The sequence below is a fragment of the Mesocricetus auratus genome, unplaced genomic scaffold (assembly GCF_017639785.1).
Source record: "Mesocricetus auratus isolate SY011 unplaced genomic scaffold, BCM_Maur_2.0 Super-Scaffold_100009, whole genome shotgun sequence".
In the NCBI taxonomy this organism is placed as follows: Eukaryota; Metazoa; Chordata; class Mammalia; order Rodentia; family Cricetidae; genus Mesocricetus; species Mesocricetus auratus.
This window is the reverse complement of record NW_024429193.1, coordinates 19957199-19983308: the sequence shown is the minus strand read 5'-3', so window position 1 is coordinate 19983308 and position 26110 is coordinate 19957199. Positions and strand designations below refer to the sequence as shown.

At 40.2% G+C, this 26110-nt stretch overlaps 1 protein-coding gene across 4 annotated transcripts in view; it reads right to left on the bottom strand.

Annotated features, from left to right (window-relative positions):
* Positions 1-26110, bottom strand: part of Rap1gds1 (Rap1 GTPase-GDP dissociation stimulator 1) — a 120487-nt gene that overhangs the window by 61016 nt on the left and 33361 nt on the right. For all 4 annotated transcript variants that reach the window (XM_040751715.1, XM_040751714.1, XM_040751717.1 and 1 more), the window contains exons 3-4: positions 7315-7437; positions 1628-1753 (exon numbers count right to left, since the gene is read on the bottom strand). In XM_040751715.1, coding sequence (XP_040607649.1) covers positions 1628-1753; positions 7315-7437 — 249 coding nt within the window. The remainder of the gene's footprint in view (positions 1-1627; positions 1754-7314; positions 7438-26110) is intronic.

The window sequence follows — 26110 nt, the reverse complement described above, 5'->3', positions numbered from 1 at the left end:
TTACTTTTTAATATAAAAAATGTATCTTTCATTTTACATACCAACCCCAGTTCTTCCTCCCTCCCCTTTTCCTGCCCCCCCCCCCACTCCTCAGAAGCAGTAAGGCCTTCCTTGGGGAGTCAACAAAGCCTTGTGTACCAAGTTGAGGTAGCACCAAGGCCTCCCCGCTGTATCCAGGCTGAGCAAGATATCCCTCCACAGGGAATGGGCTCCAAAAAGCCAGTTCATGCACCTGGGACAGGTCCTGGTGTCACTGCCAGGGACCCCCAACAGATCAAGTCACATAACTGTCACCCACATTCAGAGGGCCTAGTTTGGTCCCATGCAGGTTCCCAAGCTGTCAGTCCATAGTCTGTAAACTCCCACTCGCTCAGGTCAGCTGTCTCTGTGGTTGCTGCCCCCGCCAAGATGCAAAATTACAGATATGAAGAACTACTGCTTTGTAAATACAGTGAATATCTTAAGATACAGAAAATAAGAACAGAGCAGAACACATGAAACTTTATACTGCATCACAGGGATTGGAAAATGAAGCTGAATTTGACGTTAATACTGTCCTGGACGTTATTCTCAGTAAGGAGCAATGATCAAGAATAAGGTGACGTTATTGCTACACAACAATTATAGCTGATAACTGGAGTTTCTTTTTGCTCTATCATAAATAATGCATATGCTCTAACACTATCTGCTTCCTAGATATATACCACATTTTAAAGCACTGTCTGATATAAAAAGAAAGAGCTAAATATTTAGTGTTCACAGCAAAATACAACTCAGATGAGGTGTGGACTCAATAGGGAAAACGTGGTAAAATTATCCCTGTTGTACAAATATAACTCAATTTGCAGGTGGTATAAATTTGAGTAAGTATGTGGTGTCTGTCTTGGAAAATAAAAATCCAGGGAAAACTGAGATATGCCTAGTTAATTTGAATTCACTAAAAGTCTGTGGTTTTGTCTGTTGAGGTTAAGTTCTTGTGATATAGCCCAGGCTGGCCTTGAACTCATGAACCTCCTGCCTCTGCCTCTGGAGTGCTGGGATTAAAAGTGTTTGTCACCACATCCAGCTTTATACCCAGAAGTTTTCTGTGTATATGTGAAACGAGACGCAGAAATTGCAGTATGTTTGCAATAAACAGACATACAAATTCTTGCTTACTGACTAGAACCGCGTTCCAGAAGGTGGCAAGTTGGGATGGCAGTGATGCAATAAGAAACTGGAATGGAGCCAATGCGAATGCAGTGGGCTGATCTAGTTTTTGAGACGATGGCTTTTATGAATGGCAATTAATTAAAACTTTATTTGGACAGATTTAGAAATTAAAACTTTCCGTAAGTATTTTAATTTAGATAATATTTCCTAAGACCCAATTTAAAGATCTATAAGTGGACTTTTGTTAAACTTAAAGGTCTCAGTTTTAGCAATATACTTAGGAAATATCTCTTGTGAAAACAGGTAGAAAAAAGAAAGCAGGGTAATTTACTCCCTATAACTTCTTAGTTAAGAGTATGATGACCCAATTTTCCACCAGTTCTGCTACATAAGCAGTCACACACCAAATTGAAACTGATTTGACAAATCCTGATTCTTAAGAAGTCACAGAAGTGTCCCCAGTCTTAACACTTACGGCTATCGTAGCATATGTTTCCTAGTGCCCTGCCCGTTTGAAGCAGCACTTCCTGGTCTTTGCTATTTAACAGCTGCACCAGCGGTGAAATCAATCCGGCATCTACACATGGAACTCGCATAAATTCTGAAAAGGAGAGAATATTTCATTAGAATTTGAAAGACACATATCTTACATATATTATCTCCCCTAATAAAATCAACATATACTATTGAAATGTTCAAAGTGCTTAACTATTTGAAGGGCACATTTCTGTTCAAACGTACCATGCTACAACCCTATTTATATGCCCAATGAAAGAAGTAAATACTATACAAAAATGAGTAGGAGTATCATACCCAATGTTGGTAGCTTCGGCCATAAACCAGTGGTATTTTTCATTACAGCTGACATTATCTTCTGAGAGTAACGGATGAGTTTTAGTATGTGATGGCAATGCTCTTTCAAAGAGTATGATAATTAAAGGATAAGCTATAAACTAAGTTACCAAATAGTCCAATTTATCTCCATATGGTCTCTTAAAAGTTCAAAGTCAAAAATTTTAAATGTTCCAATGAGTTATTTTAATAGGTCTTATTCAATTGTGAAGGCCTAGAAGAATCCTGAATTCCTCATCTTTTTTTTTTTTTTTTTTTTAACGAGACAGGGTTTCTCTCTGTACCTTTGGAACCTGTCCTGGAACTCGCCCTGTAGACCAGGCTGGCCTCACACTCACAGAGATCCGCCTGTCTCTGCCTCCCGAGTGCTGGGATTAAAGGCGTGCGCCACCACCGCCCGGCTTTCATCTTCATTCTTACTCTTTATTAACATCTGTTTTATGTACCACTCATCTTTGTTGTTGCTCTATGCATGCTTTTACAGGCCTAACCAGCAAATGTTATGCTTTCTTGTCATTCAAATTAATTTTCCCCCTTATCTTTATATTTATTATTGTCTGCTTATTGACTCTCAGTGATACCATCACAGTAATAGTTAGAAAACATAATTTAAAGGTAATAAAGAAAGGCAGTTGATGAAAATTCTTCAAAAGCCAGTACTCAAGTTGTTCTTTTAGACTTCACACTTAGTATCAGAATGCTCCGATGAATAAACAAAGAGCTAATTCTTCATGGTAAAGTTTAGCTTACTAGAAAATAACCAACGTTTCACGCCCACTTTTAGGAGGGTCCACTCCTTAGTCTGTTTTTGTTCCATACAGCCCATGCATATCCTCATAGCAATCTTTCTCTTTTCCTTAACTTAAAAATTCTCAAAGATAGCTGTGAGTGACAGACAGAGGCAGACCCCCTGCTGAAGTATTCCATCCCTACTGTATCCCTTATCGTTACATCCTTGAAACCATCATGCGATTTAAACTCCCACGGTTAAGATTACTTTCTACTTCAAAAGCTAACCTCTAAATTTATCATGGACAATTTTAATAATGCACAATATCCTATGATATGGTGAGAAAGGGGAATTACATTATATCCACCCATGAACTAGGGAGACAACAACACCCAATTCTTATGGGCTTCCTTTCTCATTAATGCTTATTTCGGAAATATTTATAGATTTCAACTGTTAAATTAACATGCAACCAATTAAAGACAGCTGTTCATTTCTTTCTCACCAAGCTATACCTAGCTTATGACAGTAGAGTTTTCATTGAATACTTTTTAAATATAAACTTTTAAAATGGTATAATTAATTCCAAAATGGTACCTCTGTTACATTGTGGTTTTGTTAATGCCTTCAAAGAATGCAAACATCAAGGAATTATGATTCCCTTTGCTCCTGTTTGCTAACTGTTTATCGGATACCAATTTTACAAAACCTGGACTCTATAGTACATACGTGTTTGTAAAATGAAGGGAAATAAATAATTACAGAAAGTTGCAAAACATTCTGGCTGCTTTTATTAGGCAGCACACAGATAAAACAAAGCTGCTATAGATGCCAATTTTCAGTCACCATAAAGACAGCTTGCCAGCCTCTGAAGAGAGTAAACTCCTAAAAACCTTTTTTGATTGAAGATGGGTAGCACTCCTTAGCTAATTTTAAATATCCAACCTGTCCTCCTTCCCTCCCTCCATCCATCTCTGTGTGTGTGTGTGTGTGTGTATGTGTGTGTGTGTGTGTCTGTCTGTCTGTCTGTGTCTGTGTGTGTGTGTTTGCACATGCGCAAATATACAACTTCAGAACTTAGGAGAATGTTTTAAATACCATGATTATGATACTGGAGGAGCTTCAGAATGGCTATGATGGTCATCTAATTTCAAAGAGGTACCCACCATACACATAACTATGTCCGTACACATCCAGCCTATAGAGCACTAATGGAGAGGCTGCTTTGACAGATCTGCTCAACAGAGCAACGGTGACAAAATAATAAAAGGTCTGAGGCTCTAGTCAATTTGAACTCCAGAAAATGGAGACTATAAGAGCATTGCACAAGGAGGGCAAAAAAGACAGCATGACTGAGTACAAGTTAGTAGAACGATAGAAAGTAGAAACCACTACACATCTATACATATGTCCGCATGTCTATAAACAGATTTTATTCATTTATTTTCTTGTTGCCTTATGTGTGGACTTCAAAACAGGAATCTGATTCAGAGGCATTGATTTAGCTCACTGTTAACAAAACTAGAAAACAACGTGGTTCCTCACCTCTTTGCACCTTTGGTTTAGTAAAATTATTCACAGTTTTTTTTTTTAACTTTTTCTTTGCCAACCTTATTTCAACTACATATTTATTTAGTATTATCATAAAGTATGGGATAAGATGAAAACCACAAAATAATTTCTTTGTATATACACAGATTTATAAATTGTACATATATATTTATCAAATATTTGAAAATGAGATCTGTGTATACCTTTCTCATTTTCAACTACCTGAAGGAATTAAGTACTAACCCAAAGCGCACAGGCCAAATACAAGGAGTGCTAGAGTATGCCTTAATGCCTGGGACTCTTAAATACTGCTCCACCACCAGTTCGGATTTTCTAATTACCTTCCGTCCTACCTCCTAGCTTTATACAAAAACAGTAAGGCAGGAATAAAAAAGGATGACAAGCTTCTGTTTTGATACACACACTCTTATCTCTAAAGTTAATGCCGATGGCTATTCTTGCAGTCATGGGCTAAGGTTCCAATACTTTAAGTGTCAAGGTAAGTTTTAGCTACTAGACAACATAGTAGTTGGCCCCCACACCCGGCCCAGTGTTTTAAAGTGCTGTTTCTAGGGCAAGCATATTTCACATTAAAACAAACACACATCTGATGTGGAATGAAGGACAAATTTAAAATACATTAAACTACAACACTAAATAAAAAAAACTCCCACATTTCTAGTAGGGCAATGCCTGAATCTATTTATTATTAATGCTATGAGCATTCTGGCAGAAAGTTTGATATGGGAAGAAAAAGCATAATGTTGATTCCTGCCATTAATTCTGTATTACTTTGGGCCAAGACTTGGTTCTTAACCTTACACTCATCAGAACCACCTAGAGTACTTGTTAAGCAGATAAACTATAAGAATTTGGAAAAATGTATATAACACACAAATGTAAGCACATAACAGTGGCTAATGTTGAGAATTACGGGTTCTATTAGGTATAATAGACAACACTGGTTTTTAGTATTTACTGCATGTGTGTGCCATGAGTACACAAGAGTGTTCACATGCATGTATGCAGAGGCCTGAGTTGACATTGGGTATCTTCTTACTAGGTTTCTAGTTTATTTGCCAATACTGGGTCTCTCACAGATTCTGGACTTCATGGATTCTTGCTAGTCTAGCTATCGAGGTAGCTCTAGGACTCCCATCTCTGCCCCGAGAGTGCTGGGATTGCAGGCCCAGTTTACACATGGGGTCTAGGGACCTAACTCTGGCCCTCACATGTGTGCAGCATGTACTTCACCTGCTGAGCAATCTACCAAGGCACAAAGCCAACTTTAAGGGAAAGAAATAGTCCTAGAATATCTGTCTTGCTTATTTCTCTATTGCTTCAAATCTGCTTTAAGTCTATCATCCACTGGAATAATTTATTTAAAAGGTCTAAATGTCTACTGCTATAATTATTACTATACTCCATATCAAGCTTGAATGTCTCATTGAATTTTGAACATAGCTGAGTAGATCAATATTCACATTCTTTTATATGCAAATAAAATTTAAGCACATTTTATGTTAAATCTGAACCTATGAGTTATATGCTAATATTTCTTCCTTTAGCTACATAATCTGCATAGCAATGAAAAAAATCACCTCCAATCTCATTTTTCTGTGGTTCAAATTGTTAAGGTTCTAATAAGAAATATAAGCCCAATGTATATGCTGTTGTGTTCTAAAGAAATGTCAAAAAAAACCAACCTTTAAAAGTCTACTCCATTTTCTCAGCCACTCAATATTTTTTAATGAGGTTAATTAAGCAATAAACATCCAAATGTGTCCCATTTATTCCCACTGGTAGAGTGATGTGCCTTTTATTAGCCTGACTGAGGGTGCTAATGGTAAACATGCGATTCTGTCTTTAGGACACAGCTACTATTCTCCACAGAACCTCTACAAGAAACCTCTGCTAGCAGAACTGTTGTTAGTATACTGAATGAATGTTATAATACAAAAGAGGACTTATATAAAAATGAAGCCTGCCTTCTGAATTGATGAAATTAAAAATAAGTTACTTATCTTAAAAACCCAAGCTGCTTTGTGATAAACAGGCTGGTTTAAGTACCCAGGCCAGTATCTTAGATCATGGCGTGTAAATCACAGACAGTCAGTTCTCAGTAACCAATCAAACTTGATTTACTGGTACAGAAGCTCACTGATACCTGAAAGGCACTCTGATGAGCCTGGACTAAGCAAAGTGCTTTGTGCCAGTATGTAAGTGTATGGTGCCTTACGAACCCGGGCATTAGTTCTTTGCAAAATCAATTAGCATGGTAATTACTCAAATGAAATCAGGAAACTTTAAATTTCTTGTAAAAGCACTGATCTATGAAACTTTAGAATCAAAGATATAATATCAGATTCTGTCCAACTGAAACATACTAAGTATTACTACAATTACTAGAGTTTCCCCTTATGCTTAAAGGTTGTTTTACTTATGTGGTATTTGCTAAAACTGATTAAATTAAAATTATGTAAATATATTTTTGGCTTAATTCTTCCTAAGAATCTGTCACTGGATATAAATAACACAATGGGATGAATTAAGTATTACATAATTTATATTATCATTGTTCTTACCCATAGTGTTTGCAGTAGGGAATGCAATGCATAATTGTTTTCTATTAAAAGCAAGAGTAAAAAACATAATATACATCCCAACTGCACTGTTGCTATCAATTGTCAATTCAAAACATGCAAAACTTGTAGGTACAACACAAACCAACATGCAGTAGAAAATCAAACTCCCTGTGATAAGATGAACGAGTAAGTGGTACTAAAATCTCTTACACCTAAACTGACAAACAACAGAGACAAATAGTAGTTACCCTTTATTCTACTCTGAACAGGTAGAAATATATGAAGTAACTCAACTAGAGTCATCTAAAACAGTAGCATAAAGTAAAAGAAAAGAGAAGTAGAACAAGTCTGATCATGAAACCAAACAGAAATTAATAAAGCATGCTAACTAGTAAGGTATAAAACCGAAGATGTTCTGAGCAAAAAATTCTGGGGAAACCTCACCATTTTTGGCTACTTCTGCTATGATGTTGGCTACTTTGGCTGTGCAGGAAGACTGTGGCGTCAACAGATTTGCAAACAACTGAAGTATTCCATTTCCTTGTATTTTTTCACTTGTTTCCATGTCTGAAAAAAGAAAAGGGGGCAGGACTTCCATGAAATTCTGTAATGCAAGCATGCAAATGACAAATTATTCAAGAACATTCCCTATCTGTAATAAAAGTTAGTCTCGTATACATTGAAACATTTATAGAAATTACCTTTTGCTATATAAGCTGCTCTTACCTTGTTTCAATCTTCACAATGCACTATAATACCATTTTGTCTACCTCTAGTCACACTAAAGAGGGAGTTTTCTTAATCTGTAAACTACAGAACAACTTAGTTTTAGTGTTGGTTTCAACAGTATCAATTGGAACAGGAATGGTTTTATTTTTTCTACATCCTTTGTAAATTCTTAGAGCTATACCAATATAATTTTATGTATTTTTATGATTTCCTATAAAGGTATAGTAACTTGGAAATAGTGATTATGAGCAAAACCTATACCTCATATAATTTTTTATGTACTGAATGATAGTTAAGATTACATATTCCCTCCACCAAGCCAGAAATTAGTGAAGTCATTTTACTACGTAACAATGCTTTGTTTTCTGACAACTGCTACAGAAGATCTACAGATGAAAACACTGGGTCAGACAGCCCCAGGGACCTAGCCCACCATCTGTTCAAGCTAGGATAACAGCAGGAATCTGGCATAAGACAGCATCCGACTGGATGTGAGGCCCAGGCACATGTGTATGGAGGCAAATATTAACTGCATGTTATCCACGCATGGTTCATTTTAACTATAACTTAAAGATTATTTGGGTATCACAGCTGAATATCAGGGCAAGAGAATGATACAACCAAACAGTACAAACCTCTCACTATAACACTCCCCACAACCACAATCCAAGTAACCCACAGAACGGCTGGATGAGAAAGAAATCAAGCATTTAGGAATATAGTACATAATAGATAATCTATGTAATAGATTTCCACACAGGTTCAGAATTTAAATACTTGACTTATAATTTTCTCTTGCCATAAAATATAACAAAATGCAGTATGTCACTGAATGTCAGTGTCTAATAAACATGAAGTTGATGTTGTTTTTCCATATGGGGTCTTCTTCTATGTCATCCTAACTGGCCTGAAACTAACTAGCTTTGAACTCACTAAGATCTGCCTGCCTCTGCCTGAGATTTAGGCTATGTGCCACCACATCCAATTAAACAGCTTCAACGAAGCCCCTGCCCCGCTCTCAATGTCCTTACCTTTATGTCCTCAGGTATCTGTGAGCATCCTTAAAATGGTCTTTAAAGGTACTAAGAAATGGTTACAATGGCAATCCCTTCATGAAAACCTTTCCCAGTGAGTCTTAAACAAAAGGGCAGAGATGCAAGGGGTATGTATAATCATAAGAAAGGGAATAATACTCAAAGTACATTATATACTTGTATAAAAATTCCCTTATGTAACCAATACTATCTATGTAGCATGAATAAACATACACACACACTCCTCTCTCTCTCCATATAAAGAAATAATAGAACAAAAAACAAAAAACCATTGATGTAACACCATTGTTAGAAATGGGTTTTACTAAATGATTAAGCTGTGAGATTCATTTTATAAAATTACAAATGATTTTGATAGTCTTGTCATTACTTCAAACAGGCTGTGTGTGTGTGTGTGTGTGTGTGTGTGTGTGTGTGTGTGTGTGTGGTGTGTTACACTTGTGTGCAGGTTTTAGCTCTTTAAAGTCATCACAAACTAGGTCATAAAAGATTGCTAACATCTAGCTGGGAGGTGGTGCTGTACACCTTTAATCCCAGCACTCGAGAGGCAGAGGCAGGCGGAGCTCTGTGAGTTTGAGGCCAGCCTGGTCTACAGAGCAAGTTACAGGACAGGCTCCAAGCAATACAGAGAAACCCTGTTTCAAAAGAAAAAAAACATAAAACAAACAAAAAAAACCCCACAAAACAAACAAACAAAAAAAGACTGCTAAACATCGAAAGTTGTACAGTAAAATGACAAAAGGCATTTATTCATAAGTAAGACCTCGAGGTGCTAACAACTGTAGAAAAGCAGAGGTCATAACTAACTGTTCATCTTAAAGGTGAAAGTAATTACTGAAGAAATGGTCCCCATAAGAAAAGTGGGTTTCCTCACTGCAGACTCACAGAATTTAGGTGTATTTTTTCAGATGAGAATCTATCTGCATTCTACGGTCTGATACCCTAGAGGGAAGTAAACAAAGCTATAGAACCCTGCCATCTGCAAGACTCTTCAAGTTCCTAATTTAGTAATACTTATGGTAAGCTTAACAAGATTATGGGATCTGAAAATGAGTAATTCAAGGAAAACATTGAAGGGAGTAGTATTTCACACTATTATTGTAAGTCAGTGATAAAATGTTTACTCCCATTTCCAGGGGAAACAAAAAAATAATAAGGTATGTAAGAAGACTTTGTTTAAAGTAAATCAATGAACACTGATATTACTGTAATTTTGGGGAAAGTTAAAAAAGAGATAAATGCTCTACTTACCATCTAAGATATAAACAAGAACTCTAGGTAAGAGATGGTGGCTGGTTCCTCAGCCATTGTGGTTTAGGAGGGGACAGAGGCAAGCAAGATTGGGGATGGGGTGGGAAGGCATTGGGACAGACTGAGAACACCGTGGGTTGGCCCAGTTTGAGAGTAGAGCTGGGAGGAGGGTCCCTGCCCCGTTAAAGCCATGGTACCCTCAGCCCCCTGCGCATCCCTGGAGCTTGAGTCCTTGAGGGACCTGCTTGGCTGTGGTCCAACAGACTAAGTGTCTCAAGATAAGGGACCTTGACTGCTATGGCGTTAATGTGTTGGTGAAATGCGTTGGATAACTCTGCAGTTTCATACTACCAGCCTACAATCCATACCTCCAGAGAAGCTAGGAAACAAGGAGGACTGTAAGAAAGACGTACAAGGTGCCTCAGTGAAGTGGAAAGGGACATGGGAGCAGGGGGGAGGGAGGGAGGAGAAAGGGGAGAAGAGGAGGAGACTATGAAGAATCAGGAAGATTGAGTGGGAGAGGAATAGAGGAGAGCAAGAAAAGAGACATCAGTAAAGGGAGCCACTATAGGTGTAAAAGAGAAATCTGGCACTAGGGAATTGTACGGAGATCCACAAAGATGACTTCAACTAGGGCCCTAACAACAGTGGGGAGGCTACCTTAAATGCCCTTCCCCTATAATGAGAATGATGACTACCTTAAATGCCATCCTAGAGCCTTCATCCAGTGGCTGATGGAAGCAGAAACAGAGATCCACAGCCAGGTACAGAGCCAAACTCCTGGAATCCAGTTTTAGAGAGAGAGGAGGGACAAACAAAGGGGTCAAGACTATGCTGGGAAAACCCACAGAAACAGCTGACCTGAACAAAGGGGAACTCATGACAGCTGGGGAACCAACATAGGACTACCCCAGGTCTCCTGAATGTGGCTGTCAGCTAGGAGCACTGGGCAGTCTATGGGGCCTCTGGCAGTAGAACCAGGATGTATCCATAGTGCACAAACAGACTTTGGGAGCTCTTTTCCCATGGAAGGAAACTCTTCTTAGCCTAGATACTCAGGGGAAGGCCTAGACCCTGCCCCAAATGACTTGACAGATTTTGATGATCCCTCAAGGAAGGTTCCCACCCTCCCTGGGAAGTGGATGGGGGATGGGATGGGGGATCAGTGGGGGCATGAGAGGATAGGAGGGAGAGGGAACTGGGATTGATATGTAAAATATGATTGTTTCTAATTCAAATAAAATTTACTTTTAAAAAGATGGGGAAATACTACTCAAAGGGCTGGGAGACGGTGTAGTAGATTAAACACTTGCTGCTGAGTACTGGGACTGGAGTTTGGCCCAGCCTATCATGTAACACTTACACAATACTGCTTTACCGTGGTACCATTCACAACAGCTGTTACAGAACCAACTGAGGTGTCTAATAACCAAAGAAAGGATTAGGCAAATGTGGCAATATATACATAGTGGCATTGTTTTTCACCCGTAAAGAACAATATCATGTCACCTGTTCCAGGAGAAAGGATGCAACTGGAGATGATCGTAGTATGACAATTAAGCCATACTCAGGACGACAAACACTATGTTTTCTCTCATTTGTGGTTCCTAGATTTTTATAGTCATGCTCATTATTCAGAGCAAACAAGGTGTAGGGGGACAAAGGGAACTAAACATTAGAGAAGGGAAGATAGAAGAAGAAATAATGTATATTATAGCCATCTGAATATTAAAAAATAAAACAATTTTAGTGTGGCCGAAGAATTACTTGGTAAAACGCTGACGTTTGTATACATCTGACTAGACAGATGAAACTCACCATTCTGAGACGAGACAAGATCAGGTAAACATAGTGTAAACGTGCTGTCGTAACAAATCTGCTACCATTAAAGTAAACAGAGGAACCTACTTCAGACCTCCACACTAGCAACACAAGGGAGTACACATGGTCATGGTTATCCTTTCAGAACCCTTTTTTTCATTGTACTCCCTTGAACTCTTCATGACTGTAAGAACCTAGATACTCCTGGAGTCAACCTTCTCCTCTTCACTTTTAGCCCAATTCTGCCCTCAACTTTCCTCTAAGTACTCCCATGAAGACATCCTAAACTCTGTCTTCTTCATTTATTAATCCAAGACTCACTGTGTGGAAACTGAGTTGCATTTCCATAACTTAAAAACAACCGGGATGGGCTGGCAAGATGGCTCAGTGGGTAAAACACTTGCTACCACACCTGACGACCCAAGTTCCACCCACAAGAACCATATGGTGCACAAGAGAGAACAAACTCAAACGTCCTCTGACTTCTACATGTGTGCCATGGTGCATGCATATCTGAACAGGAAACAAATAAATGTAGTTTTTACAAAGCCCAAGTTAGTCTGTCTCCTGGATTTTCTCAAAAGCAGCTCCTCTCTCTTCAACCTCTACCACCCAATGATATTATGCTTGCTGTATTCTCATCACTGATATTCTATCATCTTTAAGATTGTCTCTTCCTTATGATTGTGGCTTCCAACCTGGACCTTTGAATCTGCATGAATAGCTTAATGTGTGTCATCACATTTCCTGCCCTTAATGATCCAATTCTGCTCTTTGGACAGTCCATCACAAAATCATGCCCAGGACCTCATTAGAAGTCTTCTTTGTGGTCATCATCCAATCTGCCCTCAAACTGTCACCTCAGCTTCTACTTACTTTACTTCCATGTCTTAGCATTTGTCTAAGATACTTTTACAACCGTCTTGGATGCCCTCAAGGTCCTTTCATAACTTAATCCCTTAGACAACTCCCAGCTTCCACTTCCTGCCCCCCCCAAAGGCCCTTTTTTTCTGGCCACACTAATCTTCTAAGTTTCTTACTGGACTAGATTTTCCCACCACCGTGATCTTCTATATCCTCCTTCCATTGTTTGAGACGCTCTTCCCATCTAGCTGAAGTGCACTATATTTTAAATTCATTATTCCTTCTCCCGGCTTATTCCTAGCACTGAATACACACACTGTAATTGTTTTCCAGCTGTCAGACATGGGAGTGGGAAAATATATTTTTACTAAGTCCCTCTTACAGTGAAAATGTAAGATAAAGAGGATATAAGCCACCATCAGAAAGCTACGTATTAAGTGTGAAAAAGATATAATTTTATAAATTACTTAACATATTCACAGTACCTTGGAGGTTTATGTATGAAGTACAGAGAGAAGCTATCAGAACTTCATAAACATCATGGAAAATTTCTGAGCTGAGGGTGTGCTCACAGATGTGTGCAAGTGTGCTTGCCAGTGAGGGCACTTCTGGAGGCCAGTGCCTGATACCAGGGTGTCTTCCCCAACTGCTTCACCACCTTATTTTCCTTTTTTATGTCTTTTTTTGTTTTTGTTTTACAAGACAGGGTTTCTCTGTATTGTTTTGGAGGCTGTCAGTGGAGCCAGGCCTCACAGAGATTCGCTGCCTGCCTCTGCCTCCACGGTGCTGGGATTAAAGGCATGAGCCACCACCACTTGGCTTATCTCTTTTTTCATTTAAATTAGAAACAAGCTTGCTTCACATGTCAGTCCTAGCTCCCTCTCCCTCCCCTCCTCTCCCTCATCCCCACTAACTCCTCCAGCCCTCCACCCAATCCCTACTCTGCTCCCCAGGGAGGGTGAGGCCTTCCATAGGGCAAATCTGCAGAGTCTGTCATTTCATCCAGGGCAGGGCCTAGGCCCTCGCATAAGAGTCCAGGCTGAGAGCCTCCCTCACTGTGGGGGTAATGCCACCACCTTACTTTCTAAGATGCGGTTTGCATTGACTCTTATTGCACGTGCCCATGCCCTGCCGTAGCACACAGGTGGAGACCAGAGCAACCCTGAGGGAGTGGATTCTCACCTTCAAACATGTGGCTTCTGGGAACTGAACTCATGTCATTAGGCTTAGCTGCAAGTCCCTTATCCACTGAGCTACCCTGTCATAGTTCCTATTATTGTTTCAGACAGGGTCTCTCACTGGCCCCAGAACTAGCAGCCATGTGACAATGTCCAGCTTTTTATGTGGCTGCTGCCGGTCTGATCTCAGGTCCTTGTGCTTACACAGCAAGGACTTCACCCACTTCTGTAAGGATGGCAACACGCATTCCAAGTAGAAAGAAGAAGGGTGTATTTTACAGGGAATACATAAGAAGCCGAAATAGGTAATTCATCATTTGACTGGACTGGGAAGTGTCTGTGAGATGAGAAAAGCCCATCTACCTCTCTGTGTACCTGGGAAGACATTTCCAGAGAAGACCCAAACTGACCGTTCAGGCAGGGGTGGTACCATCTGACAAGCAGGAGGCCTAAACAGAATAAGGGGGGAGGGGCTGCCAGCACAGGCAGTGTCTCTGCTTCTGGGCTTCCATACAGTAAGCTGCTTTCTGTTGCACATTCCTGCCACTGAGATGTTTACTCTTACCATGGATCCAGATCTAAGAACCAAAGACTATGTACAAACACATCTGCCACTGGGAGCCAAAATGTTCCCTTCCTCCCTCAAGTTATTTAGGCCAAGTGACACAAAGACTGACTAAAACATAGCAAAAGACCCTAGGTTTGAAAGGCAGCATGCTGTACCAGGTGATTTCTTCCCAAGTAGCTGGCCAGTGCCTCTGCTGTACCAGAGTGGCAAAACGCAAAATGGCTGGAATTGTCCCGGATTTGAAGAAAAATGAAGTAGAATGGAAAGGTCAAGAGTTTACCACACAGTACCTATTATTAATCAAGACACAGGTAACATGTCGTCATTCCTTCTGTGATACTGATTCTTCAAATTCGTGAATTTTAAAATCCTTAAAATTGTGAGTTAAATCAGACTCTTGGTCCAGTGCTTTATAACCAGTGTTATTTACGAATACAGGCAGCTCCCGCCTTTTAATCTCAAAACACGGGAGACAGAGGAAGGCAGGTTTCTGTGACTTCAGGGCAAGCACAGTCTATTTAGTGAGTTAAGGGTCAGCCAGAGCTACAGAGTAAATACTCTATCTTTTTGTTTGTTTGTTTTGTTTTGTTTTTGTTTTTTGTTTTTACGAGACAGGGTTTCTCTGTATTGTTTTGGAGGCTGTGGGTCCAGACCGGCCTCGAACTCAGAGATTTGCCTGCCTCTGCCTCCTGAGTGCTGGGATTAAAGGCGTGCGCCACCACCGCCCGGCGTAAATACTCTATCTTAAAAGCAAGCAAACAACAAAACACCAAACTAGGGGCTGGGAATATACGTCAGTTGGCAGAGAGCTTGCCTAGCATGCCGGAGGTCCTGGGTTTGATCCCCAGCACTGCAGAAACTGGGTGTGGTTGCAGCATGCTTAGATCCCATCCCTCTGGAAATGGAGGCACAGAAACTAGAAGTTCAAGGCCATCTTTGGCTACATAACAAGTTCTAGGCAGGCCTGGGATAAATGAGACCTTTTCTAAAAAACAAAACAAATGAAACAAATTACCTAGAGCAGAGCATAGCGACACACAACTGTAACCTCAGCAAAATAGAGGGGGAGGCAGGAAGATAGAGAATCCGAGTCCACCCTGGGCTAGATAGCAGAGTTCCAGGTAGCTTACTTAGACTACCAATTACCAACTACTGTATTACAGCATACAATTAATGGTAAACAAAAAGAACTGTATCCATGCCCTTAAGTATTTACAATTAAAGAAATGAAAAAGGCACACAAAATAATGAATATATTCTGACAAAAAACATGAAAAGAGTAATGGATAAATTGTTACAGGAGGGAGCAAGAATGATCCTGTAAATGAGCTACCTTTATTGATGTCATAATTATGTAATTACTTCCCACTGAACTCAAGAAACTATCTTATATTTTAGAAATTCTCTCATCAATTTTTCCTAGTACCTAGGGCCTTGCATACAATAGCAAACTCATTAAGAACTCTGAAGTCAAGAACAGAAGTTTTATAGAATTACTAGTCATTAGCTCACACAGGGACTAATTTTTAGTTTGCATTAGAGTAATCAGGTCTTAGATCAAACTTTTCAAATGCAAACGTATGCAAAAATATTCTGAAAGCTTTCAGAAATCACTGTAGAAAACCGCCTTGCTTTTATACTATCCTTCCCACATACACACATCACAAAGAAAAGATAATCACTCCATGACTAAGTTATTATGAGTCAAAGGAAAACATTCTGTTTGCTCCTTTAGTATAATGAAAAGATATGGAACATTCAACTATGGGAAGAGAAAATTACAAGCATCTAAAATAAATTCACCTCAAAGAACACTGTGTGCTAAAATCTAGACTCTGAATCCATATGTTCCTACTTTAAAAAATTACCCTGCCTTTTGGAGCCTCATTTTGGGATTTGACGGTAAGTATTCAAAAGTAGGTCAGGATGATTCTCAGTGAAATCAATTATAGATTTCTGTATATAAGGTATCACTCTAATGGCATTCTTCCCTCTCAATTATCCCAACACACATCTATTGTGTCACACAATCCATTTTCATATTTCAATAGAAATGCACATTCTACTTGTCATAGTTAATTTTCTGTTAGCTTCCACGTAGTCAAACCTTATCCTAGAGGTGTCCATGATGGTACTCTTGGGTAACATTAGCATTTAAATCAGTAGGTCTGGAGTGAAACACATTTGGCCTCTACAGTGCGTATGCTCCATATCATCACCTGAAGACATGAAGAGAGGAAAAGATGGCTGCCCCAGTGAGCAGGGTTTCTGTTAGCTGCTTTCAAACCTGGACTGTAACACCAGCTCCTTCTTGGGTCTCCAACCAGTGGCCCCCTCTGCCACCTGAGGTTTGCCAGCTTTCGCAACTGCACACGTCAATTCTTTTTCCCTTGTGAACCTAATGATACTAGAGAAGAGAGTACTTTTGTCCTTCCAACACATACTTTCAAGTAGGAATGCAAATGTGTCACAGATATACTACGAAAACATTCCGCCAGTTTTCTTCTTGTAACAATAACCTAAGGTTCCAACAGAAGAAATAAGGGATCAGGGAATGAGGCCCTAACACAGAAGTCTGGCTAGAAAAAAAATGAATATTTATACATTTACCCAAGAGCTAGGAATAGGACAAATGAGTAAAAACCGCATGGAAGATGATTAGAGGTTAATAACAATGTTTTTAAAACTAAGTACGGTGTCACAAAAAGAATTCGAGGCCAGCCTCAGTACAAACAAGAGACCTAGGAAGGTCGAGGGAGAGGGTTAGAGGCAGGAGTTGGGGCCAGAGCAGGGCCTGAGCGCACCTGAAGCTGAGCACAGTGGGTGTGGGGTGGGAGAGAGAGGAGAGACGAGCAAATGAACCAAGACGGAGCTGGAGATACCCGCAGAAACAGCTGACCTGACCTAATGAGAGCACACAGACCCTAGTCATAAAGCGGGGGAACCAGCATTGGACCAAACCAAGCCCTCTGAATGTGGGTGCCAGCTAGGAGGCCAAGGCAGTCTATGGAACTAACAGTGGAGTCAGGGTTTACTCCTAGGTCACAGATGGACTTTGGGAGCCCATTCCCTATAGAGGGATACTATTGCAACCCAGATATGGAAAGGAGGGCCTGGGCCTTCCCCCAAATGATGTGATGGACTTTGATGATCCCCTGTGGAGGGTCTCACTATCCCTGGGGAGTGGGTGGTGGGTGGTTTAGGGGTTGGTGGGAAGCATAGGAGGATGAGAGGGAGAGGGAATGGGGGGATGGATATGTAAATAAGAGTGTTTCTAAGAATAAAAAAATAAAAACAAACAAAAAACCCCCAAAAGACCTATTTCACAAACAAAAAAGAAGGGGGGGCAGTATCAGGGTTGTTGAAAACAACGAGCTTGGTGGCATGAGGGAGCTAGCATGGTGGTGCAGGTGAAGGCATTTGCTGTAGTCCTGACAACCTGAATTCAATAGCTGGGACAAGTGACGCACACACGTTGTTTCTCCACCACCACACACGTGACATGGCACGTGGCACACACAATAAATTAAACATAATTTAAAAATATTAAATAATTCTTTTCATAAAGGCTATTTGCTAATGATGCTACTCCTGGAGGGGATTAGCAACAAGAGAGTAGGTTAGTAAGTTATTTTAAGACAGTAAAATCAGATAATAATGTGATGAAAACACATTCACTCATTGAGGACAGCGCCCAAATAAAGCTGAAAGTATTTTAGGAGAATAAGAGGGCTTGTTTCCATTCTTTAACTGGTTCCTTTCTGTAGTGCTGGTGACTAGCCCTAGGGCTGTACACATACATGTAGGTAAGCATTCCACCACAGTTAGATCCATGGCCCATCACCAAACTTCAGGAAAATCTGTTTTTCCTAAGTGGTTTTTTTTCTTTTGTTAATTACCATTATGTGTTCTTCCCTCTGTCACTATGATTTCAGAATTATTTTTCTCCCCATTCCAACTTTAAGATTACTTGCTTTGTGTGTGTTCTTATGTGTTGTTAGTTACACACACAGATGCCATGAACAGCCTCTGGCATCACTCATTGGGTGCTATTCACAGGTTTACATCTGTTTGTTTGTAAAAGGGTCTCTTCACAGGCCTAGAGCTAGCCAAACAGGCCAGACTGCTCAGCCAGCAGGCCCAGGAGGAACTGGCCAGTCCCCACCTCCCCAGCGCCAGGATTTCAAGCACATGCTACCTCTGGCTTTTTACTTGTTTGTTAATTCTCAAATGAGGGAGATTATCTAGAAAGAGTGTGCTACATAAAAGCCCTCGCTATGCAAGTAGACCTTCATAGGTATGTTTCCCTATGGTTTTCTTCTTTAGATGCCACTAAGTTCTCATATATTAACAATAATAAGTTACGTCTTCCCCCAAATGAAAGCATTTTTACTTTAATTTTTATATAAAACATTACTAACAAATATATATTCATTACAACTTTCTATGGTCTTTGCTGGAATTTCACAATTTTTCTTCCAAAGCCTATTTCAATACTTTCCAATTCCTCTAGACAGTATGTCAGTATCTTATTCATAGACAACAGATTGAGAGAACATTTAGTATTTCCTTTGACTCATCTGAGGCAGCCTTCTTTCCTACCTACTGAAAAGATAACTACATTTGAATCTTGTGACTGTAAGTGTGATCCACAGATTAGCACATCAGCATCCTCCTAACACTTATTAGAAATGCAAATCCTAGGCTCTAACCTCAGAAATACTAAATCAGAATCTTTGCAGCCAGAGGTACTGGTGTTGTGTATTAACAAGATCTCCAAATAATTACACGTGTGAAAAACCTCAAGTAGCACCTATCAGTCTGGGACACTGATTTATGTATTGTTTACTTTCTGTTGCGATGATTAAAAAAAAACCATAGCCAAAGTCAATTTATGGAATAAAGTTTATCTGGGCTTATGGTTCCAGAGGAATGCGGACATTAGAGTACATCTTCCACCACAAGCATGAACATAGTGTGTGACCTGGAAAAGGGGCAGTGATGAACTCTCAAAGCTCGCCCCAGGGATGTGCTGCCTCCAGCAAGGACCCCCCAACTGGGGACCAACTGTTCAAATATCTGTGTCTATGAGGGATATCCTTAGGTAAACCACCACACTTTGCAATGGAAATATAATGTAAGCCACATATGTAACTTTAAGCTGTCAAATAAGTTTAAAAGACATTTATGTTAACTACTTCATTATGAAATCCAAACAAGATTAAGTAACTAATTTTTATATCTAAGTACGTGAAATGAGAGCCAACTTTTTAGTTAGCTGCCCTTTCAAATGCCCAATGACAACGTGTGACTTAGTATCTATTAGATTATAAAGCAAAGATCTTAAAGCACATTATTTAAAAAGCCATCCACCACTAAAACAAGTGAACAAAGCTCATGAGTTCAGAGACTGGAGCATCAGTCACTGGGCCTACACAGGCAGGCGTGCGCTGGGTCCTCTGCATATATGCTATACTTTCAGTTAGGACTTTAATGGGGTTCCTGGATGTGTGAACCAATGGGTCTCTGATTCTGTGCCTTCCCTTGGGGTTTCTCTGTGGGCTTGATGTGTCCAACTTTGACATGATGGTTTTTGTTTAATTACATACATACACACACACACACACACACACACACACACACACATATGTAGAATTTTATTTAAATTAGAAACACTCTTATTTTACTATCAATCCCAGTTCCCTCTCCCTCCTATCCTCCCATGCCCCTACCACCTCTATCCCATCCCCCATCCACTCCACAGGGAGGGTGAGGTCTTCCATGAAGGATCATGAAAGTCTGTCAAGTCATGTGGGGCAGGGTCTAGGCCCTCCCCTGTGTATCTAGGCTAAGAGAGTATCCCTCCAGGGGAAATGGGCTCCCGAAGTCCATTCATGCACTATGGATACTTCCTGGTTCCACTGTCAGAGGCCCCAAAGACTGCCCAGTGCTCCTAGCTGACAACCACATTCAGGGGGCCTGGTTCGGTCCTATGTTGGTTTCCCAGCTGTCAGATTGGGGTCCATGAGTTCCAACTTGCTCAGGTCAGATGTTTCTGTGGGTTTTCCTAGCATGGTCTTGATCCCTTTGTTCGTCACTCCTCCCTCTCTGAAACTGGATTCCAGGAGTTTGGTTCAGTGCTTAACTGTGGATATCTCCTTCTGCTTCCATCATCAGCTACTAGATGAAGGCTCTAGGATGGCGTTTAAGGTAGTCAACATTCTCATAGGGGATGGGCATTTAAGGTAGCCTCTCTACTATTGCTTAGGGTCCTAGTTGGGGTCATTCTTTTGGATTTCTGTTTTATCTTACTATATATTATTTTGTAATTTTGTTGTTATCTCTTAGAAGCCCATTCTTTTCTAATGAGAGATAGAAAGGGAGTGGATCCAGTTGTGACACGAAGTGAGGAGAAACTGGGAGGAGTAGAGGGAGGGGAAACTGAATTCAGATTGTATTGTATAAGAAAAAAAACCTTGGCTAATCCAAGGGTGGGGAGCAATCCATGAGCCAAAAGCATTAGCAGGTACATTTTAAGAGACAGTAAACATCAGTTCACTCTGTGTGACACAAAGCAGCTACATCTAGCAAAGTATAATGTGATTAAAAGAGCACTCAGCAGCTGAAGAGCCACAATTTTTAATAAGTTGAACAAGTCAAATTATTTCTGACTGCCTTGCATTCTTTTATGATTATTTCCCTTGTGATCTGACAGTTGATTTCCCTTTTAAGGCAGCAAATAAGTGTACCCCCATCAAATATTAAACATACCTCAGTTGTAGCATTTCTGATGACAAATTATAACTTCATACCTACCTACCAGTTTCCATTATGAAATAATCAGCCTCAATAATTTTATGGAAGGAGTATTTATTTAGGCTACCTCAAACATTGTGTTAAGTGAGACTTGAAAATGCAGAGCTACGTATTTATATATTTGCTTCATAAAAGCACGATATGACTGTATAAAATATGTTCTAAATCTAACTTTAAAGTGTTTATTTACTATCTGACCGCAGCATTGTAACACAAAACGATCTCATCTGCATCTGAATCATTTCCAGGTATTACAGTGGGTTCATTGCAGTGAATAAGTGGGCTGCTTTTTATTCCAGACATGCATAGTTAATGTGCAGGACCATGACATCCTGCACAATATTCTCTCCCGCTGCCGTAACAGCCCATAATAAATGGAATAAGAAAAAGGAAATAGACTTTGCCTCTTTCTCAGTCAGCTAGCTGTCTTAAATCTTAAGAGAATTACACACTGATTTTCAAGAGGCAATGAATATGATTAAATACTATTCTATTTCAAAAAATAAATCTAACTAAAGATCTTCCATATTAAATGGCCCAACACATAAATATTAGCCTAGACATTTGCACTTGACCCTTAGATTACTAAAAATATGACATATTCAGTGAGATCTTTGCAAGTTCTCTGTCTCATAATGTCATGTCAGAGCTCTTTGTTTTCAATTTTATCATATTTTAGTTTTTCCTTTTTTTGTTTTGATTTTTTATTTAAATTAGAAACAAGCTTGCTTCACATGTCAATCCCAGCTCCCTCTCCCTGCCCTCCCCCGCACTCCCCCACCAGAATCCCAGCCCCCAACCCAACTCTACTCCATTCCTCAACTTTAGACTCACAAAGATAGATGACAGAATATTTTCTGTAAATTTATCAAATGCTAATGGACTAAACATTGTTAATGTACTTACTGCTTGTATATACTGTATATACTTACTGTACTTTTTGTATGTAGCTTTTCTTATATTAGTTACAACCTTTCTTATTTTTAGACACAAAAGGGGATATGTGGTGATACCTTGCTTGTCTGTCTAAAGTTCAGAGAATGGAGCTTGCCACTAGCTAACACAGAGGTCTGAAAGTCTGTACAGACCGTGAGGAAGGAGATGGCTGGGCAGAGAGGATATAAGTAGGAGAAACAGGAATTTGCTCTATTGTCTGCTAAGATGCTAAGGAGGTAAGGTATGGCTATGGCTTGCCCCTTCTCTCTGATCTCTCAGCATTTTCCTCTATATCTGACTCCAGGTTTTTATTATTTAGACCAATTAAGAACTCCGTTTACACCATGGCCTGCTCACATGGCTCTCAGTGAGTTGGGCCCTCTTACAGTGATCAACGATCAAGAAAATGTATCCACAAACTTGTCCACAGATCAACCCTGTGGGGGCAATTTCTTAATTGAGGTTACGTCTTCTAATATGACTCCATCTTGTGTCAAGTTGACATAAAACTAGCCAGCACAAAGATAAACCAGTAGAGACACTCAAATATGCTATGTTCCCTGCCTGTCACCATGTGATACTCTGCCCCACCTCAGGCCTCTTGTCAGCAAAAGTCATCACCAGAAGAAGTGCCTGGACTCTGACCCCCTAAGCTATGAGCCAAAATAAATGCCTTTGCCTTAAAGCAGTCTGTCTCAGATATCCCACTCTAACTAAAATATAGCTAAAGCATTATGCTTTACTCAAATATTCATGTTTTGAAACTTAATCTGCCACATGACAGTATTGCTTTCAGAGAAGCTATTAAATAACAAAGATGGACATACAGTGGCTCATAGCTGTAATCTCTGTACAATCTCAGGCAGAGACTGAGGCAAGAAGGCACCTCTTACATTAGAGGCCAGCATGAGTTATATAGTAGGTTCTAGGCCAGAATGGGCTACAATGTAACACCCTGTCTCAAACTTAAAACATGACAAGAGGAAAAATGGAGCCACAAAGCTTAGGCCTCTTGAGTGGATCAATGTCATCTTCAGGGATGCACACTCTCTTCCTCTTTCCCCCCTTGTCTTCCACCACATGAGTGGCAAGGCACGAACCAAGGTAGTTCAATAGTCTCCATACACACTGGTACCTTGATCCTGGGTTTATTTACCCTTTCTCTACAACAATATGGCCACCAACAGCTGGGTGGAGAGACATCTACTCTACCTGGATGGAAATCAACAGGCAAGGTTCTTCAGGGTTGGCTTCCTGAACTTGTCAGCACCAAAGGCTTGAAGTCCAGGCTTTCATACTCTGTTTCTTACAACCCCAAGCTCTGAAAGATAGAGATTATGGCTCCAAGCTTTCAAAGTCACAGGCTTACTGCTCTAGCTGTTCAAATCAGAGCAAGTTCTAGACTTAAACTTAACCTGCACAAGACAGTCATGATTACAACTTCCAAGCCTCAGGTGTTGGCACCCTCAGCTCTCAATTCTTGCCAGGTCTCCAGAACTCTTCCTGCAACTAAAGCTAAGTCTTAACTCAATTAAAAGTTTTCTTCATGCAACATATTTTGATGTTTTCCCTTTTCCCCAACTCCTCCTAGGTCCTCCCCACCTAACTTTACGTTCTTTCTCACTTGCTAAAACCAAAAAGTAAAAAATCAAAAAACAAAGAAATGCCAACAAAAAATGAAACAAAACATCCACAAAAAAAAAAAAAAAAAAAGAAATTCATTTTGTATTAGTCAACTACTCCTGGGCAGAGCCTGCTCTGCAGAGTGGTTGATACACACACTGACAATCCACTGGAATAAAGTGATTTCCCTTTGCTCATGGGTATCTATTATAAATAGTTCCTTGGTTAGGGGTGGGATACCCTGTCAACTTTCCCCTCTCAGTGCTGGAAGCCCATCTGCTTGAACCTATGCAAGTTCTTTCTATAAGTTTATATGTGCACTGGCTCTGTTGTATCTGGAAGACACTTTCCTCTGGAGTCATACACCATCTACACCTCTTACATACACCCCCCCCCCCCCCCGTCCCCCGTCCCCAAGAAAAGAACTTCAAGCATTGAGAGGAGGGATTTGATGAAGAAATCCCACTTAGGAATGAGTACTCCAAAGTCTCTTAGTCTCTGCATACTGTCTAATTTGTGGGCTCCTGTGGTAATTACTATCTACTTCAAGAAGAAGCTTCTCTGATAAGGGCTGCGCCACTGGTATAGCAGTAAGTCATTTTATTGCTATGTTTCTTTGACAATAATAGTAGTAGGTTTTCCCACAGGCCCAAGACCCATCTAGTCTAAAATTCTTGGCCACTTTAGCAGTGTCATTTATGGGTTCTATCTCATGGAGTGAGTCTTAATTCCAATTAAAAAGTGGTTAGTTACTCCCATAATGTGTGCCACAACCGCACCAAAATATCTTGCAGACTACCGGGTAGGTGGTGTTAGGTGTTTACTCTTTGTATCCACATACCGTTTCTGCTCTGCACCTCTTCCTATATTAGCACTTCCGCAGTCCTTCAGTCTCTACTTCTAGTCCCTTTCAAGATCTCTGTAGTCGGCTCCTAGCTGCTGAGTGAGCAAGGGTTCCAGCTCCAGAAGTCATTGCTCTGTGGTTACTGTTGCTGGATGCCTGGGTCTGGAGTCAGGATTTCATCAGCTTTAACAGCTCAGCTTGTATGACTTACTTACTAGTAGGCAATAAAAGACCACTGGATAGAAGCCTTGTGTTGTGGCCTGTTGCAGCTGTCTTGAACAGAGCTGTGACTGGACCAATGCTTCTTAAAGAACAAGTCACAGCTTCAGATGTAGCCACTGTACACTGGTCTTGACAGCTACAGTAAAGTTTCCTGGGAGTAAGTTCTCAAAGGCTCCTGACTACTTGTTTAAAAGGAGGCTGCTTGGTTGAGACTTCTTCCCTCTATTCAAGGAGCACAGGCAAAAGGATGAGCAGTCATCTATCAAAGAATCAAAGTGGCAACCTCTAACAGCTTAGTTTATTAGACAGAATATATTCTCCAATATTCTTCAGTGCTTATAATGAAGATCTATCATGACTGTCTTAGTTAATGACCAAGGCAACTTACAGAAAGGGTTATTTAGACGTTATGAACCTATGACCATCATGGTGGGGATCATGGCAGAAGACAGGTAGGCATGGCACTGGAGTAGTACTTGAGAGCTTACATCTTATCCACAAGCAGCAGGCAGAGACAGAGACAAACTGAGCCTGGTGTGGCCTTCTGAAACCTCAAAGTCCACCCTTCAGTAACACACCTCTTATTCCATCAAGGCCACACTGCCTCATTCTTTCCAAACAGCTCCACCAACTAGGGAGCAAGCATCCAAATATATGAGCTTTTGGGGGTCATTCTCACTCAAATAACCACAATGTCATGAGCATTTTAAATTGATGTATTTTATTTTACGTATGCCTGAACATACGTATGCATAGGTGTCTGCCTGAGTCCAGGAAAGGGTATCAGATCCTGTGAACCTCTGGAATTACAGGTAATTGTAAGTTGTCTGATATGGGTGCTGAGAACCTTACAAGGTCTTTCCAAGGAACAGCAGTTCATTTAACCCTTGGCCATCTCTCTAGCCCTGGAATCACATTCTTACAATTATTACTATCAGTGGCCAACTCCTAGGCAAATGCCCTTAACAAGAATTGGGTTCCTCTTATCTTTCTGAGTGAGAAACTAACTATCTGTTATTTATAAGTTACCCAATCTATCATATTCTCTTATAGCAGAACAAACTGACATATTGAGAAGGTGCCTACAGGAGTTTCTCCTTGTGTGCAAAGTAGAAGTCCTAAGACCACTAGGATGTCTGAAATTGTAGACAGTACCAAACACCCACCCACCCACACACACATACACATACACACAGTTTTTGCCTTCTTGGTATACCTAAATGGCTAGCTGACATCATGACTTTTGATCGGTGAGGCCATTATTACTACAAAGGTCATCCTAACACAAACTGTAAAATACCACAACAGATAATCTGATACAGTAAATATGCTT